Below are 18,226 nucleotides of genomic sequence, written 5' to 3'. Positions count from 1 at the left end.
GGCGGGACACCATCCTTATAGAGTTTTATAGGTAGATCTACAGCTGTCTGATCAGGGCTGTACACCATCCTTATAGAGTTTTGTATGTAGATTTACAGCTGTCTTGATCAGAGAAGGACACCATCCTTATAGAGTTTTGTAGGTAGATCTACAGCTGTCTGATCAGGGCTGTACACCATCCTTATAGAGTTTTGTAGGTAGATCTACAGCTGTCTGATCAGGGCTGTACACCATCCTTATAGAGTTTTGTAGGTAGATCTACAGCTGTCTGATCGGAGAGGGACATTAATCTTATAGAGGTTTGTATGTAGATTTACAGCTGTCTGATCAGGGAGAGACACCATCCTTATAGAGTTTGTATGTAGATCTACAGCTGTCTGATCAGGGCTGTACACCATCCTTATAGAGGTTTGTATGTAGATTTACAGCTGTCTTGATCAGAGAAGGACACCATCCTTATGGAGTTTTGTAGTTAGATCTACAGCTGTCTGATCAGGGCTGTACACCATCCTTACAGAGTTTTGTATGTAGATCTACTGCTGTCTGATCAGGGCTGTACACCATCCTTATAGAGGTTTGTAGGTAGATCTTCAGCTGTCTTGATCAGAGAGGGACACCATCCTTATAGAGTTTTGTAGGTAGATCTACAGCTGTCTGATCACATCTGATAATCGACACACCATTTCAGTAAAGTAAACCCATATCCAAAAGTTCCCTTGATAGGTTGTGTAAAATATTGAGCCCGAACAAGATATCGTAAAGACGGATTGACGGAAGGACACAACGTATAAAGACAGTCCTATCCGGTTTCCAGTGGAGCTAATTAGTTAACATCTCATTGATTATGCATTTTCCCCATTTAATTTTCTAATTTTAAAATTCTGATTCTAGATACGAAATTTTAGAAAATAATTATCAAACTTTGGTTGAGCGTGGTACATTATACTGACGAAAATAACCAAGAAAATACAGCCATGTCAACGAACTCGAAAATTCTGATTTGATGAAACTAGGAGACTCATGAAAAGGTTCAAACAGAGTAAGACCAGGTGTTCTTTAAGGGTAAGCAACTTCTGCTGAAGTAAGTAATGTCTTGTTCCCATGTAAGAACACGATAAACAACAACGGAACTAACAGGTATACTAACGAGCACCAAACGTTTTCAACGTCATATCGTATACTTAAACAGACTATTTCTCATCATTATCAGTAATACTACGGTACGACATGTGTACAGTTATTTCAGTTTTACTATGATTTTTATTATGAATCTTACTATCGTTTCAGAAGTACCAATAACAGATTAGAGGGTTTCCACCAGACGACAGGACTACATCAATACGCTGCCTGACTACCATAACATTTATGACCATGTCTCAGAAACAGGTGGACACTTCTCGACCATTCTTTCAGAGACAAGAAGGTACGGCCATGTAAAAATTACACACCTTTCCGATAAATATCAAAAAGCCAACCCTATGATATATGCAGTATGACAGTCAACACACCACCAAACCCCATAATACCTACAGTATGACGTCACCACTCCACCAAACTCTATGATACCTACAGTATGACAGTCACAAACACCACCAAACTCTTTGATACCTACAGTATGACGTCAACACACCACCAAACTCTTTGATACCTACAGTATGACGTCACCACACCACCAAACTCTATGATACCTACAGTATGACAGTCACCACACCACCAAACTCTATGATACCTACAGTATGACGTCACCACACTACCAAACTTTACCGAAGAATATTTCGTTTCTTTATAAAATCAATGTTGATGTATAACATAACCTTAAGCTGTGTAAGTCACACATCCTGAACACAGTTCATTGTCCACTGTTGTATAATGATATCTGTAAAGGCAAAACGATCTCAGTCGGAGATTAGTGTCGCGTGTCTTTTCAAAACAAAATATGACAGTTATTAAAATAAATGATTCACGGGAAAGAGATATACTTCAAAAGAATGTTTACTGACGAATAAGAACAATAATATTAGGTCATGCTTATCGTCAATTTCAATAAGAGATATAAGGTCGACAAAACATCAGCGATCTTGGCTCACTAAACGAGCCTTTATCAGAACGACGAGATACACTGATTTGATGCGAAACAGGTGTGCTGTATAGTAGAACCTTGGCACGTGTTTTGTACGGAGTATATACGGGGTTTTGTTAACCAAACTACCAGGTTTAGTGAATGCTTTGTCGGTAAATAAATCGCAGCTGTATCGACTTTGGTATGTACAGATCTTCCTGATAATCATTTTCTGTCGTGTGTCTTTAAAATAATATTACTCTTCACTATAGAATATAGAAAGTCAAGGTTTCTCTCATAAAATCGTAATAACTGAATATTAGTGATAAAGGAAATTGAAAGAATGAAAGAGAGTGACATTTCTATGTATAAGCAGAAATAAATGAATTGGGGGCGTGTAAGGAGCGGGGAGACTTAGATTAGAGTGCAGTGGCGAAGCCTCGGTATGAGGGATGGCTAGGGGCTGTGTTTCAAAGAAAGTTTTGATATTTTCAATCAATTTTGACAACTGAGATCGAAGTATTTGCAGTGAAAATATAAAATAAAAATGAGTAAACAACAATATCATATTCATAAAATAGCGTTTTGAGTTTTGATTAAAATATCAGTGGTATAGGAACATGTAATAATGAAAGACTATTTAGCATGGAGAATGAGTTTTGTATTCAATGTATTGAAGACTTTAGGAATGATAAATTAACATTTATTCTAGATACATTTAGTTATAAATAGTAATCAATGGAATCCAAGCAGGATGGGCGTCAAATCCGAAAGTTAGTCCTTGCCTCCGCATGTCATATACTTCGTCATGTCCATTAAATATCCCGGTACGTATAACCTGTACTAATTAAACCCTACCTTATCATACCTCGTGTCGTATACTTGGTCATGTCCATTAAATATCCCGGTACGTATAACCTGTACTAATTAAACCCTACCTTATCATACCTCGTGTCGTATACTTGGTCATGTCCATTAAATATCCCGGTACGTATAACCTGTACTAATTAAACCCTACCTTATCATACCTCGTGTCGTATACTTGGTCATGTCCATTAAATATCCCGGTACGTATAACCTGTACTAATTAAACCCTACCTTATCATACCTCGTGTCGTATACTTGGTCATGTCCATTAAATATCCCGGTACGTATAACCTGTACTAATTAAACCCTACCTTATCATACCTCGTGTCGTATACTTGGTCATGTCCATTAAATATCCCGGTACGTATAAACTGTACTAATTAAACCCTACCTTATCATACCTCGTGTCGTATACTTCGTCATGTCCATTAAATATCCCGGTACGTATAACCTGTACTAATTAAACCCTACCTAATCATACCTCACGATAACAATGCTATAATCAACATCAAATCTGCCGGCACTATAAATTCAATTTTATTGATTAAATATTCTAAAATATTTTGATTAAGTATCAATCCAAATATTGCCCCAATGACACACACAAGAGTAACCAATTAACATTGGTTTACACAGAATAATCACCGTAAAGTTAGAGATTAAGGTGTAGGGTTACCTGCCCGACCACGTGGTTTTACCCCGGGTACTCCGGTTTCTTCCCACATAACAGACGCCTTACGCGCTTACATCCGGGTTAACAAAAAAGATTAATATAAACTTAAAGCTTTTGAAATTGTTATAAAATAAATAAGGTCTCTATCTTAATGTGGGACCTCAGCAACATCCATTTGCCCACGTATAAAAGTAAGGTGTAAGGGCAAGTTCTGTGCATGTGTTTTCTTGTTTGCGCTTTCAACCACTCAAATAAGTTCGGTAAGGTTAAAAAAGCCCCCCCCCCCCTCCCTCCCCCAATGCTTTTTATTATTACGAAAAACAGTCTCCTTACCAATAACTTTTAATCATTCGGTTGAATTAGATGTTTGCCTAGTTAACATTTACACCTGGTCCTATGTCAAAAGAATGGTATTTTTTACCCACTCTTTATCACATCAGGGATCGTGTTCTAAATGAGGAATGTAAACATGGCTTTTGTGTATTATAAATTTTGACTTTTAAAAAGATCATCGTTGTTTATACAATGAAATAATATCAATAGTGTTATTCCAATCCGAAATATTTCTCTATTTTTTTCAAATATGAATGTTTTTGTTTACAAACGGACTTAAGTATTTAGGTAATGACTTTGTGGCATTGTAATTATCCAATCAAAACAGCGATGCAGTCCGTGGGACCGGAATTTATCGGTCGGGTTTTAAATCTAATAAATAATAACACAGTGATATTGTATTTGTGATGAATGTTTGTAAGACTAATAATCAAGTACATTCATCTATCGAAATGTTGAAGTTTTTACTAGACAGACCTATAATTATTTGTGAATTGTGATTGTGAAGTGTTTACAGCGCCTGCTTGTGCAGTGTGAATGGTAAGGAGAGTTTTGTACCTTTCCCATGATCGTCTAGAGACTGTATCTGTTCTATTCACTCTAACGAAATGGGACATTTTTTGAAACCTTGAAAACTTTCTTTTTTCTCTTCCTTATCTTTTTTTTTTAATTTCACACCTGACACAGAATTTTTTTTTATAAATCCTTCTGACTGGAAACCTTACCAAACTTGCACACCATAAAAATTGAATGTGAGATGTGAATTTCGCTAAAATATCTAATACTATGATTTCACTCCATTTTGAAATACTGTTCCCGTCTAAAAATATCATGGAATATTAATAACTTTCTTTTTACTTCGCAGTAACCCACCCTGATAAAATAAATTGATACGCCTGTTGTAGGTGAGGTTGGTATCTATGTGAAGATTTATGACGCTAAAGCCGAGAACGTACATGACGTAGGATCAGAACAGTACTATCGTATGGACTTAATGGATAAACTACTCGAGTTGTACCAAGGCGCTGATATTGTCAAAATGAAGGCCGCCCTGGACCGGAAACACTTGTTTCAGGGAGCATATCTTGAACGATTCGAAAAGGGTACGTTAAAATATATCTATCTCAAAAGTAATTAAATGTCCTCATCAGATACCACCACACTGACCAAGATGTAAACATGTTCGCAGATTATGTTTACGTCAAACATTTACAAATGTTTATGAGAGAGAAAAAAGTTTTGAATGTTTTGGTAAGTGGATATCCTGCAATTTATATACACAAGGGATATCCTGCTATTTATATACACAAGGGATATTGTGTTATTTATATACACCAGGGATATCCTGCTATTTATATACACAAGGGATATCCTGCTATTTATATACACAAAGGATATTGTGTTATTTATATACACCAAGGATATCCTGCTATTTATATACACAAGGGATATCCTGCTATTTATATACACAAGGGATATTGTGTTATTTATATACACCAAGGATATCCTGCTATTTATATACACAAGGGATATCCTGCTATTTATATACACAAGGGATATTGTGTTATTTATATACACCAAGGATATCCTGCTATTTATATACACAAGGGATATCCTGCAATTTATATACACAAGGGATATTGTGTTATTTATATACACCAAGGATATCCTGCTATTTATATACACAAGGGATATTGTGTTATTTATATACACCAAGGATATCCTGCTATTTATATACACAAGGGATATTGTGTTATTTATATACACCAAGGATATCCTGCTATTTTTATACACAAGGGATATCCTGCTATTTACATTGTATATACACCAGGGATATCCTGCTATTTATACCGACAAGGGGTATCCTGCTATTTATATACACAAGGGATATTGTGTTATTTATATACACCAAGGATATCCTGCTATTTATATACACAAAGGATATTGTGTTATTTATATACACCAAGGATATCCTACTATTTTTATACACAAGGGATATCCTGCTATTTACATTGTATATACACCAGGGATATCCTGCTATTTATACCGACAAGGGGTATCCTGCTATTTATATACACAAGGGATATCCTGCTATTTATATACATCAGGGATATCCTGCTATTTATATCCACAAGGGATATCCTGCTATTTATATACACAAGGGATATCCTGCTATTTACATTGTATATACACCAGGGATATCCTGCTATTTATACCGACAAGGGGTATCCTGCTATTTACATACACAAGGGATATCCTGCTATTTATATACATCAGGGATATCCTGCTATTTATATCCACAAGGGATATCCTGTTTTTTATATACACCAGGGATATTCTGCTATTTATAAACATCTAAGATAACCTGCTATTCATATATATCATGCCAAATCCATATGTTTATATACACCAGGAAATATCCTGCTATCTATATACCCCAGAAATTACCCTCATATTGGTATGTTTCAGGGATTACCCTGCTATCTTTATACCTCAGGAATTACCCTGATATTGGTACGTTTCCGGGATTACCCTGCTATATATATTTAACTCAGGAATTACCCTGATATTGGTACGTTTCAGAGATTACCCTGCTATATATATACCCCAGTAATTACCCTGATATTGACATGTTTCAGGGATTACCCTGCTATATATATACCCCAGGAATCACCCTGATATTGGTATGTTTCAGGGATTATCTTAGCGGTTGGATTTGATGATGTGGATGCCTTGGAGACTGTTTGGAACCTCCACAAGGACGATAAACTACAAAGAGCATTACAAGAGGTGTTGATGACGTCAACCATACTCCATTCACTTGGAGCCAGCAACATTACCCTATGGATTAAGATGATGGAGGACGAGTATACGAATTGTAAAAACGAAATTCTTTGTCGAAAGATGGCGAAAATGAACATATCATCTTTACGTACGTTTAAGTTTGTATACAGTGCCTATTACGTAAGAAGCGTCCATCCAATTGTTTTATATTATCTGTAGATACATGTTCAATCAGGCCACAAAGAATACAGTCGATAACTACAAAACGTTTACAACATAATAGTCGATAACTACAAAACGTTTACAAAGTATATAGTTGATAACTACAACACGTTTACAAAGTATATAGTCGATGACTACAAAACGGTTACAAAGAATATAGTCGATAACTACAAAACGATTTCAAAGAATATAATCGATAACTACAAAACGGTTACAAAGTATATAGTCGATAACTACAAAACGGTTAAAAAGAATATAGTCGATAACTACAAGACGATTACAAAGAATATAGTCGATAACTACAAAACGGTTACAAAGAATATAGTCGATAACTACACAACGGTTTCAAAGAATATAGTCGATAACTACAAAATGGTTATAAAGAATATAGTCGATAACTATAAAAACGGTTACAAAGAATAAAGCGATAACTACAAAACGTTTACAAAGAATATAATCGATAACTAGAAAATGGTTATAAAGAATATAGTCGATAACTATAAAACGGTTACAAAGAATAAAGCGATAACTACAAAACGTTTACAAAGAATATAGGCGATAACTAGAAAATGGTTGCAAGGAATATCGTCATAAATACAATGAGGTTACAAGGAATATACACTCGATAACTACAGTAACGTTTAAAGGAATATAGTCGATAAAACACTATCGTTGTAAGGAATATAGTCGAAAACTACAATTAGATAACCATGAATATTGTCGATAAACATCTTTTTTATTTGAATTTCAAGGAATTTGGTCGATAAGTATAATTTGGTTACCAGGAGTATATAGTCGATAACTACAATCAGGTCACAAGAAATGAATATGGTTTTAAATTCATTTCCAATAGCCAATAACGTCTTTGTACATTCCACACATAATACAAAGACAATTAGGTGTTGGTATTAATACAAATAATAACTTTCAATCTCACATGGTGACGTCATTCACATGAAATTTACAGTAGAAAACTACACATATATACACAGGAAACTTGTACATTCACAACAGTGCAGTCTGATTACAGGATCACACCATATTTTTATCGAGAAAAGTGTGAGCGAAAGATGCAAGAAAAATAGAAAACAACCAGATTAATTTGTAGAAAGTATCGGCTGTTTCTTTATAGCAATCGGGTCACTATTTATTCATGTGAAGAAGCTAAAAAACATCCCCCTCCCTCTCTTTCTGAAATTAATATGCTTTTATCAACCCAAGTTATGTATTTCCTGTAATTTGTATTGCATATATATAGTTTTATGGAAGGGGCGATTATCAGTTGCAATATATTGTGCCAAATCCATTTTTTTACAATAAAATATGTTAAATCTACAGAAACTTAAGGTACACAAGAAACGTAATTGATCACTTTAATTAAATCAGAAAAAGACATGGTCGGTCGACAAAATCAGGACAGATCATATGTTACCAGTGATAAATATGTAAAAATTGTCACTGATCACGATATCTAGATATTGTTTGTCAATATCTCTTTCACTTAAAGGAAATGTCAACATTTTTTATTGTCGTTTTAGCGGCTGATGTCAAAGTCTTAAAGTCAATGAAAAAATACCAAGAGAAACTAAGTAAAGACGCACAGGACATCCGGGACATTGAGAGCAATGTCGAACACAAACTCGGGGAGTTTCTGCTCACAATGAAACAAATACTGCCAAAGGACGTGACAGCAATTAAAACATTAAAGGAGTTTGAAACCTGCCACAAAGTTGCGAAAGGAGCCGGAAAGAAAACAGCCTCATTGGATGCGTTTGCAAATACTTTGAAACAACTGAGAACAACATTTAACGAAATCGAGAATGGTGTTTGTAACCCGATGCTTCAGATACACAAGGTATGCGAGAACGAAAAACAACAGGAACTGAAACAGAAAATAAGGCAAACATGCAATGATGCGTTAGCGCTACTCAAACCGGAAGTTGATTTAACACAAGTATCACACCCAGATTGGCAGAAGAAAGTATTACAACGCGAGCAGGAACTATATCGCGGACTTATATGCGTCATACCGCTGACGTGCGGCGCTGTGATGGACTGTAGTTTCATGCTGGATGAATATTTATTGGATTATCCTAGCCAGGTTTATAAATAGAGACACAAAAAATGTTGTATGTCCTGTTACGTGCATAATCTGTTGGATATCAACGAAAACTTTCAGAGTCTGTTAAAAAGACTGTAAAAAGAACAAAACGTGATTACAAGATATAGAGAGTACATATTGTGCCTGTAAGGTGACGCACTTCATTCGTTAGAAATTTGTAGTTCGTAATTCCAATATCCTCGATAGTTTTTGAAGCGTATCGTCAGAGAGGTTGTCTTTATATCAGATGCATTTCACGGTGTGTCTATTTACCCTGATAACTGGTACTATTTCAATATATTTACTTTTTATCTTTTTTATATTCTAGATACAATATTTCTGTTGTTTTTTTTTTCAATTTATTTGTGTTTATATCTATATATGTTTTAGAGGATGTTTATGTTGTTTTCTAGTCTTTCATATATATCAGTTATTTAAAATAAATTTATGTATGTGTGCTTATTTTCAATAATTAAACATTTAGCCACAATTAAATCTTATTTTATTAATTAAATATACAACATAAAAGCCGTTTGATTACTTCCAATATTATTACTTTTAAAAAACGGACCGGGTTTCTGTTAATCAGAGCTGACGGGTCGGTGTGGCTTGTACATAGTATACTGGGAGGCAAAAAACGCAATTAGGAATGACCAGGTCAACTACCGGAAAAGGGTTTTAGAATGTAATTATAGTGTAACTGGAAGATAGTTGACCACTCTGTCATCTACGAGAATTTCATTCGTGTACGTTAAGTAAACCTTTCAAATTTGACGTTGATTCAAGAGTACCCCACTCAAAATGAAGTGCATTCTGGACCCATCAATATCGTGTGTGCCCCCCGCGAGCTACAGTAACTGCTCGAACTCTTTTGTGAATTGAATTGATCGGGGTATTAACCCTACTCATTGGTATACGATTCCATTCCTGATCCAGCGCCAACGACAACTGAGCGACGTTGATTGGATGATTCGGCCTACGTCTTATTCTTCTGTCCAACTTGTCCCATAAATGTTCTACTGGGAAGAGGTCAGGGCTGTGTGGGGCCAGCCTAGGGTGAGGACCACGGCAAACCCTCGCGACATGCGGCCGGGCGTTGTCCTGCTGAAAAGTCAGTTGACGCTGATGTACCAGAGGAACAACATGCGGCGCTAGGACTTGATCTCTATAGCGGACGGCCGTGAGATTTCCCTGAATAACGACCAGAGGAGTCTTGATACCATGTGCAATTCCTCCCCATACCATACCGATTCTCCTCCAAAGCGTTCATTCTCTACCACGCAAGCATCTGCATAGCCATCGTGGATACGTCTATAGATACGAAGAGGACCCTTCTCCAACGTTGCATTGGGAAGCGTCTTACGGAATGTGCGTTCAACCATTGCATTCGTCTTTCACGTCGCCGCGCATTAAGCTGTGGTCCAACATATGGCCGCCGCGGTCTTAGACCGAAGGCACGCTGTCGAGTATGCACTGTCTTTGGATCAATTGGAACATGATGACACCCAATTGTGTTCCTTGCTGTTTCCGTGGCCGTCAGTAAGCGATTGCGTAGGTGCGAAAGTCGCATTGCCCTATCCTGCCGACGCGTCGTCACACGAGGGCGACCGCTTCGGGGACGGTCTGCAACCATTCCGATGGCATGTAGTCTTTGGATGAGACGTCAAATGTTTGATGGATGGACTTCAAATTGATTAGCGACCTGATTTTGCGGGGTACCTTGCATAAGAAGTGCAATGGCACGACCCCTGTCAACTTCGGACAGTCGTGGCTTTTTTTACGGTGAACTGTTTATGCTTAAAATGTGGGGAAATCAAGACGGATATGTCTGAAGATTTGCACAAACAGATTTTGAACCAATTCTTTATGCTGGGTTCGAGATATCGTGCTTTTGTCTCGTATTCTTTTGTACAAGCGGCGTGCGCAGTTTAGATATGCATCAGTGATTTTAATACGGTACCATAGGGACCTAACTCAAATGCACACATTTGTCAAGTTTCAAGTGGGTACTTCAAGGATTTAATTTACAATATTAACTTTCTGCTAATTGCGTTTCTTTTTCCTCTCAGTATATTTAAATACGATCTTTTTAACTCAGTAGAAGGTTCGGTGTGACTTGTATATAGTGTTAGATACGATCTCTGTCACTCAGCTGACAGGATGGTGTGACTTGTATATAGTGTTAAATACGGTCTCTGTTACCCAGCTGACAGGATGGTGTGACTTGTATATAGTGTTAGATACGATCTCTGTCACTCAGCTGACAGGATGGTGTGACTTGTATATAGTGTTAAATACGACCTCTGTCACTCAGCTGACAGGATGGTGTGACTTGTATATAGTGTTAAATACTGTCACTCAGCTGACAGGATGGTGTGACTTGTATATAGTGTTAAATACGGTCTCTGTCACTCAGCTGACAGGATGGTGTGACTTGTATATAGTGTTAAATACGGTCTCTGTCACTCAGCTGACAGGATGGTGTGGCTTGTATATAGTGTTAAATACGACCTCTGTCACTCAGCTGACAGGATGGTGTGACTTGTATATAGTGTTAAATACGACCTCTGTCACTCAGCTGACAGGATGGTGTGACTTGTATATAGTGTTAAATACTGTCTCTGTCACTCAGCTGACAGGATGGTGTGACTTGTATATAGTGTTAAATACTGTCTCTGTCACTCAGCTGACAGGATGGTGTGGCTTGTATATAGTGTTAAATATGACCTCTGTCACTCAGCTCTGGTGTGGCTGTATATAGTGTTAAATACGACCTGTCACTTAGCTGACAGGATGGTGTGACTTGTATATAGTGTTAAATATGACCTCTGTCACTCAGCTGACAGGATGGTGTGGCTTGTATATAGTGTTAAATACGACCTCTGTCACTCAGCTGACAGGATGGTGTGACTTGTATATAGTGTTAGATACGATCTCTGTTACCCAGCTGACAGGATGGTGTGACTTGTATATAGTGTTAGATACGATCTCTGTCACTCAGCTGACAGGATGGTGTGACTTGTATATAGTGTTAAATACTGTCTCTGTCACTCAGCTGACAGGATGGTGTGTCTTGTATATAGTGTTAAATACTGTCTCTGTCACTCAGCTGACAGGATGGTGTGACTTGTATATATTGTTAAATACGACCTCTGTCACTCAGCTGACAGGATGGTGTGACTTGTATATAGTGTTAAATACTGTCTCTGTCACTCAGCTGACAGGATGGTGTGACTTGTATATAGTGTTAAATACTGTCTCTGTCACTCAGCTGACAGGATGGTGTGACTTGTATATAGTGTTAAATACTGTCTCTGTCACTCAGCTGACAGGATGGTGTGACTTGTATATAGTGTTAGATACGACCTCTGTCACTCAGCTGACAGGATGGTGTGGCTTGTATATAGTGTTAAATACGACCTCTGTCACTTAGCTGACAGGATGGTGTGACTTGTATATAGTGTTAAATACGACCTCTGTCACTCAGCTGACAGGATGGTGTGACTTGTATATAGTGTTAAATACGATCTCTGTTACCCAGCTGACAGGATGGTGTGACTTGTATATAGTGTTAAATACGATCTCTGTTACCCAGCTGACAGGATGGGGTGTGGCTTGTATATAGTGTTAGATACGATCTCTGTCACTCAGCTGACAGGATGGTGTGACTTGTATATAGTGTTAAATACGACCTCTGTCACTCAGCTGACAGGATGGTGTGACTTGTATATAGTGTTAAATACGATCTCTGTTACCCAGCTGACAGGATGGTGTGACTTGTATATAGTGTTAAATACGATCTCTGTTACCCAGCTGACAGGATGGTGTGACTTGTATATAGTTTTAAATACGATCTCTGTTACCCAGCTGACAGGATGGTGTGACTTGTATATAGTGTTAAATACGATCTCTGTCACTCAGCTGACAGGATGGTGTGACTTGTATATAGTGTTAGATACGATCTCTGTCACTCAGCTGACAGGATGGTGTGACTTGTATATAGTGTTAAATACGGTCTCTGTCACTCAGCTGACAGGATGGTGTGACTTGTATATAGTGTTAAATACGATCTCTGTCACTCAGCTGACAGGATGGTGTGACTTGTATATAGTGTTAAATACGATCTCTGTTACCCAGCTGACGGGTCGACAGTCTCTGTCACTCAGCTGATTTGTCAGTGTGGCTTGTATATAGTGCCAAATACAGCCACTATCATTCAGCTGACGGAACACGCTTCTTTAGCTCAAATACTAGGGCCAGTTGAGTGTCATTCCATAGAGTTCGTTTCCTTGTGGGGACTCTCAACACCAATGAGTGTTTCCCATGGTAACAATTGGTTTGTCGACATATAGATATAGTTCTCGACATATTTTAATCCGTAGTTATGACATTTTCCATCGGCATGTGTTTCAAATACGATGCTTCATTTTGAATTGAAACATATCATGAATGCATTGCGGAAAAATATCAGCTGTCGCTGTGAACCCGCACGGAAAAAATCCAAGGCACTTACAGTTGATGTGAACAACAGAAAGGTGTCCGAGGACTCAAAAGATTAACAAGTCCAGAGTATAATTGCAGTTAGAGTATTTACAGTTGTCAACGGAACACCTTTAACGGATTTTTAGTAAGCGACCACACCATAAAAAACTAGTTTTCGCGCCAAGCAACTAGTTAGTCCTTTAAATTGTATCCGAGATTAAGAAGAAAAATAGTGTGACAGAAAACCACTGTGAAGTGTATTGCAAATCTAATTCATTACATCACGATACCATTTTTACAGCGAGCCTTTCCCCCTTTACTTGACAATCTATTAGCATTTTAAATGAGGATGTGTAATCGGACACTTATGGAAAACCCGCAGATTCACATGTCAACATCATGTATATCGATTATTATTAAAATATTTCATAACATGAGAATCTTTTTTTTTTTTATTTTGTTTTTCAAGATTTTACAAAGGTATGCAACACACGTTATATACTAGACTCACATACACATACACACCCTGGCACACATCACACTACACCCATGTACACTCACTCAAAACATGCACTCATTATTTCCTACTCTTTCCTCTTTGCTGACATGACATACAATGTACTACTGTGTTTCATTCACAAGCCCCAATAATAATACAAACTCAATGACTGCTGTCATCATCATCATCATCATCATCATCATCATCATCATCATCATCATCATCATCATATCATCATCATCATCATCGTCATCATCATCACATAGTTATCATCATTATCATCGTATCATCATCACTTCATTATCATGATCATCACCATATCGTCATCATCATCATCATCATCACTATCATATCATCATCAGCAGTAACACATATTCAGCATTGTAATCATCATATCATCATCACCACTTCATCATCAACCTTTCATCCTCATTATCACATCATACACTGATCAACAACAGAGCTGTTTATTATTATTAGTGCTTTGCCTCATCATCATCTATTCACACCTAATCCCCAAACTTTATTCAAATAACATGAGAATCTTAATTTAGAATTCAATTTTCATTCAATACCAGTTCTTATTGATAAAGATGTTTAGAAAAGACGACCCTTAACAACTCGACCGATATTTTAGACCTATAAACTACACGCGAAACATTTATCATTGTCTTGAACACAAACCAAACAAGGCTGTGGAGTCTATAAATAAAAAAAGGTATTGTTTATATGCAAAAGCACACCGTTGGAATTTTTTGCTCACCCGAAGGGGCAAATGAGTTATAGGGATACCCCGGCGTCCGTCGGCCGTCAATTTTTTTCTACAAAATGCCACTAGTCATGAACGACTGACGAGAATTTGACCAAATTTGTTTGAAGCATCCTTAAGGAAAGACGATTTTTTGTATAAATGGCGTGTCCTGGTCCATCAAAGACCAAATATAAAACGTGATCCGTCGTCCTTTTTCATTTACTTCAGTGTATTATCAATACATGTTTAAAAACTTTTTCCTTGTGAACAGTGCAAAATTTCTAACTGGCTATTTTAACCTATTACTTGAGAGATAGATAGATATATACTAACTCGCTATTAAAAATATCGTATCCATTTTGTTATAGATGAAAGAATGTCCAGGTACATTGTATATCTAACTCATTCCTCACCTCCGTGAAATACACACAGATATTCATGTACCGTCTTCAACAAGGGAACAATGAGAATAAGTCTTTGTATTGTGTGAGTAGTGTGGTAGGCTTGTTAGCACTGCCTGTGGGGATTACTCCAGTTGCCTCCCTTCTAACAAATGTGGGTACAATCCCCATGTACCATAACTATTTGAGACAGCGTGTCTTACTTTTCCGTGTTGCTCCGTAAAAAATCGACATTTTTCGGTGCTTATAACATGTAAATATACTGTAATTTGGGAAAACAGTAAGTGGTTGACCCATCAACGGATACAACACTCTCCTGCAGCAACACAAATCACAGTGAGCTGAAATAAACGTGAATTTTTTTTATTGATGTTTTTTTGTATTTTTTTTTATTTCTGACATCCATCCAACCATCCATCCTCAACGGCATAATCAGAGGACATTCTATTATTTTCACAATGAATATGTATACATGCCTGTCATCACTATTCACCTCATTGTCATTATAATCACCTTTATTACCATATATCCTCATATCTCTAGTGCATGTTATTATTATGTACAATACATATATGTCCTTTATCTAACTATTACATCCAGCTCATACACACACACGCACGCACGCATGCGCACGCACACGCATACACACACATTCACCCATAGTCACTTGTTCATTCATGTGTACCACAAGAAGACAAATACAGTACATATATATAGGGTGAGAGAGAGAGGCTAGGGGGAGATAGTGAGTGGACAGACTTTCAGAAATAATCGTGAAAATTATGTTTCTTTTGTATAATTCAAATAACGATAAATAATGTAGTGTTAAAAAAAGGACATACTTCATTGCACCCCTTTACACGAGCCAAATCGATCATCTTCCTGAGAAATGTGAATTGAAACAGAGTGTAAATACTAGCCAACTAGACATAAAGATATTACAATTTACCTATAATCAAACGAAATGGTAGATTTTCCGTGTTCCGTACTTTTTATCATTATCAAGAAGAATTGTAGTAATCGGAGATTTACTCACGTTTTCTCTCAAAAACAGCGGAAAACTTTCATCATTTCCTAGAACACGCTGTTGTAGTATATGTACAACCGTTGGCGAGTTCATCTTTGAACCGGAAGCAGATTCCTTTCGGCAATCCTTCAACTGTTTCATTGGCTGTATCTCGATTTGCCCACTTTTTATAAAAACAAAAATTGAGAAATGTTGTTAGAATGATTAAAGTCTGTTTCATATTATCCTACCTGTATTTACCTGTGTTTTTACCAGTGATTACCCGTGTTCTATACTAATGTTAGCAAAGAAAAACTGAGTGACATGTATTATTATATGTATAACACCCTGCAATGATGTATCACAGTATACAGAAATGTTATTTATTACAATTTTACGTAATTACTGTTTTCATCTCTTCTAAAATATGTATTAATATCATTTATCATAAAGAAAGCTTAAGCACATTATTATTACGGCCATTATTACCCAAGCTATGAATACAAAAGGTGAGAAGTGATGTAAGCCATTTCTATAATCAGTGATGATGACTACTATGGGTGAGAAGTGATGTAAGCCATTTCTATAATCAGTGATGATGACTAGTGAGAAGTGATGTAAGCCATTTCTATAATCAGTGATGATGACTACTATGGGTGAGAAGTGATGTAAGCCATTTCTATAATCAGTGATGATGACTACTATGGGTGAGAAGTGATGTAAGCCATTTCTATAATCAGTGATGATGACTACTATGGGCGAGAAGTGATGTAAGCCATTTCTATAATCAGTGATGATGACTACTATGGGCGAGAAGTGATGTAAGCCATTTCTATAATCAGTGATGATGACTACTATGGGCGAGAAGTGATGTAAGCCATTTCTATAATCAGAAGTGATGTAAGCCATTTCTATAATCAGTGATGATGACTACTATGGGCGAGAAGTGATGTAAGCCATTTCTATAATCAGTGATGATGATGATGGGCGAGAAGTGATGTAAGCCATTTCTATAATCAGAATGACTACTATGTGATGTAAGCCATTTCTATAATCAGTGATGATGACTACTATGGGCGAGAAGTGATGTAAGCCATTTCTATAATCAGTGATGATGACTACTATGGATGTAAGCCATTTCTATAATCAGAGAAGTGATGTAAGCCATTTCTATAATCAGTGATGATGACTACTATGGGTGAGAAGTGATGTAAGCCATTTCTATAATCAGTGATGATGACTACTATGGGTGAGAAGTGATGTAAGCCATTTCTATAATCAGTGATGATGACTACTATGGGTGAGAAGTGATGTAAGCCATTTCTATAATCAGTGATGATGACTACTATGGGTGAGAAGTGATGTAAGCCATTTCTATAATCAGTGATGATGACTACTATGGGTGAGAAGTGATGTAAGCCATTTCTATAATCAGTGATGATGACTACTATGGGTGAGAAGTGATGTAAGCCATTTCTATAATCAGTGATGATGACTACTATGGGTGAGAAGTGATGTAAGCCATTTCTATAATCAGTGATGATGACTACTATGGGTGAGAAGTGATGTAAGCCATTTCTATAATCAGTGATGATGACTACTATGGGTGAGAAGTGATGTAAGCCATTTCTATAATCAGTGATGATGACTACTATGGGTGAGAAGTGATGTAAGCCATTTCTATAATCAGTGATGATGACTACTATGGGTGAGAAGTGATGTAAGCCATTTCTATAATCAGTGATGATGACTACTATAGGTGAGAAGTGATGTAAGCCATCATATTTACATGTATTTATGACGACTACTACAGGTGAGAAGTAAGCCATTTATTATTATGATCACTATTGGTACATGTACCATTAAGTCTTTACTTGTATCAGTTCACTTTAATCTCTCTTTAATCTGTGCTAGCCTTCCAAGCTAAGCCAGATGTATATAATGCGGATATTTTTTTTCAAATCACCATTGCCCACTACTACCACCTTCGTGACAACCACTGCGATGGAACTTTCTTCACTTGTCCTATGCTGTTCTACCAAATCTAC

At 37.0% G+C, this 18,226-nt stretch overlaps 1 protein-coding gene across 1 annotated transcript; it reads left to right on the top strand.

Moving 5' to 3' along the window:
* Window positions 1-1,371: 1,371 nt before the first annotated feature.
* Window positions 1,372-9,051, top strand: LOC132562282 (uncharacterized). The gene is made up of 4 exons (XM_060227022.1): window positions 1,372-1,423; window positions 4,838-5,035; window positions 6,628-6,864; window positions 8,477-9,051. The coding sequence occupies exons 1-4, from the start codon at window positions 1,372-1,374 to the stop codon at window positions 9,049-9,051; spliced, it is 1,062 nt and encodes a 353-aa protein (XP_060083005.1).
* Window positions 9,052-18,226: the final 9,175 nt, after the last annotated feature.

This window comes from Ylistrum balloti, unplaced genomic scaffold (genome assembly GCF_031769215.1).
Source record: "Ylistrum balloti isolate Yb309-2 unplaced genomic scaffold, AGI_CSIRO_Ybal_v1 Utg371388, whole genome shotgun sequence".
NCBI lineage: Eukaryota > Metazoa > Mollusca > Bivalvia > Pectinida > Pectinidae > Ylistrum > Ylistrum balloti.
Note: the sequence above shows the minus strand (reverse complement) of the source record. Positions and strands in the feature narration are given on the sequence as shown.